Source organism: Palaemon carinicauda, chromosome 13, assembly GCF_036898095.1.
Source record: "Palaemon carinicauda isolate YSFRI2023 chromosome 13, ASM3689809v2, whole genome shotgun sequence".
Taxonomy (NCBI): domain Eukaryota; kingdom Metazoa; phylum Arthropoda; class Malacostraca; order Decapoda; family Palaemonidae; genus Palaemon; species Palaemon carinicauda.
The window spans coordinates 51,301,290-51,303,789 of record NC_090737.1 but is presented as its reverse complement, the minus strand read 5'-3'; the positions used below and the strand labels follow the sequence as shown (position 1 = coordinate 51,303,789).

The 2,500-nt window shown below is 36.9% G+C and overlaps 1 protein-coding gene across 1 annotated transcript in view; it reads left to right on the top strand.

Annotated features, from left to right (window-relative positions):
- Nucleotides 1-2,500, top strand: part of LOC137651562 (uncharacterized) — a 5,122-nt gene that overhangs the window by 2,194 nt on the left and 428 nt on the right. The window contains exons 1-2 of the mRNA XM_068384790.1: nucleotides 1-2,305; nucleotides 2,426-2,500. The exon at nucleotides 1-2,305 is cut by the window's left edge and continues 2,194 nt beyond it; the exon at nucleotides 2,426-2,500 is cut by the window's right edge and continues 428 nt beyond it. Of these exons, the coding sequence (XP_068240891.1) occupies nucleotides 1-2,305; nucleotides 2,426-2,500 (2,380 nt within the window). The remainder of the gene's footprint in view (nucleotides 2,306-2,425) is intronic.

The window sequence follows — 2,500 nt, the reverse complement described above, 5'->3', positions numbered from 1 at the left end:
AAGTCCGTTAGGCATAATGCGAATTTATCTAGTTCCAGTGACAAGATCAGTGCGAGTGAGAAACCAGAGAAAACTAGTTCGTCACGTCCTGGTAAGATTGCATGTTACGGTTGTGGTCAGAGTGGACATATTTCGAGAAACTGTCCTAACAAGGTACCCAAAAAGAAATCGGAATCTTCTCTTGAGATAGGTCAAGTTCTGGATAACACTGGAGTATGTGGACCTATGGTATGTGGAACAGTGAATGGTGTTACAGTATCTACAATACTTAGAGATACAGGTTGTACAGGAGTAGTGGTATCAGAGGATTTGATTCCTGATCCTGGAACAAATTGTTCATATTCTACTCTTATTGATTATTTGGGCAGGAAGGACAGATTCCCTATTGTCAAGATTTATTTGAAATGTAATCTCTTTACAGGTTGGGTTAATGCTGTTCGGGCTCCAATAAAGTACTGTACTGTCTTATTAGGCAATATTCCAGGTGTACAGGACCATAATTTGTTTCCTCTGAAAAATACGGATTCTTCCATTGACGTAAATGCCGTAACAAGAGCACAGGTAAAAAGGATAAATATTGTTCACCCTCTTGCTTTACCAGAACCATTTGATATATCCATTGATCATGAATCTTTTCTTAGAGAACAGCAGAATTGCAAAGCTTTGAAATATGCAAGAGAAATGAGTCAGTCTGGAGATGTCAAACGTTGTAAGAATGGTTTGCAGTACGAGTTCGTGATGAGAAATGGACTTCTCTACAGGAAAATACAGAAATGTAAAAAGCCTCAGTTACTGGGAAAGGAACAGTTGGTTGTACCAGTTAAATGCATAAAATTAGTTTTGCGCCTTGCACATGATATTCCGGTAAGTGGACATTTTTCTCATAGGAAAACCTTTAATAAGATTAATGAAATTTTCTGGTGGCAGGGTATGACGTCTGACATATATAAATATTGCAAATCTTGTGATGTATGCCAAAAATCTTCCCTTGTTGGAAAAGTAAAGAAGGCTCAGATGGTTAAATTACCAGTGATCTCTACGCCATTTTATAGAGTTGCTATTGACTTAGTGGGCCCGATTTCTCCTCCTAGTGAAGCAGGGCATAGATATATTTTGACTATGGTAGATTATGCTTCAAGCTTCCCGGAAGCAGTTGCTTTGAAGAACATAACATCTGAAGACATTGCAGAAGCCTTAATATCTATTTTTTCCAGAGTGGGAGTGCCGAAGGAAATTCTTTCTGACAGAGGACCACAATTTCGATCAGAACTTATGTTGCAAGTACACAAGTTATTAGGAGTGAAACCTCTTTTCAGTACCCCCTATCATCCTGCTGCCAATGGAAGAATAGAAAGGCAACACCAGATTTTAAAGAGTATATTGAAGAAAATATGTGAGTTAAAACATAATCAGTGGCATCGTTTCCTTCCAGCAGCACTGTTCGCCATGAGGGAAATCCCAAGTGATACAACAGGTTTCTCACCATTTGAGATTTTATATGGCCGTCAAGTGAGAGGTCCCTTGACAATATTGAAGGAACTATGGACAAATTCGGATATGTCTACAGGGGAAACTGATCTTTATTCTTTTGTTTTGGAACTACGTGAAAAGTTGTCCGATGTTTCTGATTTGGCTGTTCAAAACATGAATATATCTTCCAGTACATATAAGTCTTATTTTGATTTGAAGAGTAGTAAGCGCCGATTTAAAGCTGATGATGAAGTACTTTTGCTTATTCCAGAAAAACAAGGTAAATTGCAGTTCTCATGGAGAGGTCCATACAAGATAATTGATAAGCATGGTCCAGTTGACTACTGGGTGAACGTAGAAGGTAAGAAGAGACTGTATCATATCAATCTTATGAAGAAATATTACCGTAGAGAGAATGTTAGTATGTTACATGTAGCAGATGAAGATATGACTGGAATGATAAACACTGTTCATGTTAACAAAGTTGCTGTTATTAATGCCGATGAGGATGATTATCTGAAAATTGAAACTGTGGATACCAATCAGAGTACGTGCAACATAAACCCTAATCTTTCAGATGTACAGAAAAATGATCTTCGTAACTTATGTCAGAAGTACAAACATGTATTTTCAGATAAACCAGGTAAAACTTCTTTACAAGAGCATAATATTAAGATTAAGACTACTGAAACCTTTGTTCGTAAGTATTATCCAATTCCAGCTCATTTAACTAAGGATTTCGATGACGAAGTACAAAGTTTGCTTGATCTTGGAATAATAGAGCAATCATCTTCTAATTATTCATCTCCTGCATTGCTCGTCAAAAAGAAAGAAGGTAACTACAGATTGGTTGTTGATTTTAGAACTTTAAATGCAATTACAGATTTTGATTGTGAGCCCATGCCAAGCTTTGAGAAAGATCTTCATAAGTTTGCAGATTTTATGTACATTACAGAACTTGATATCTGCAAAGCATATCATCAGATTCCTCTAACACCAGAAAGTCGCAAGTATACAGCTTTTTCAACTA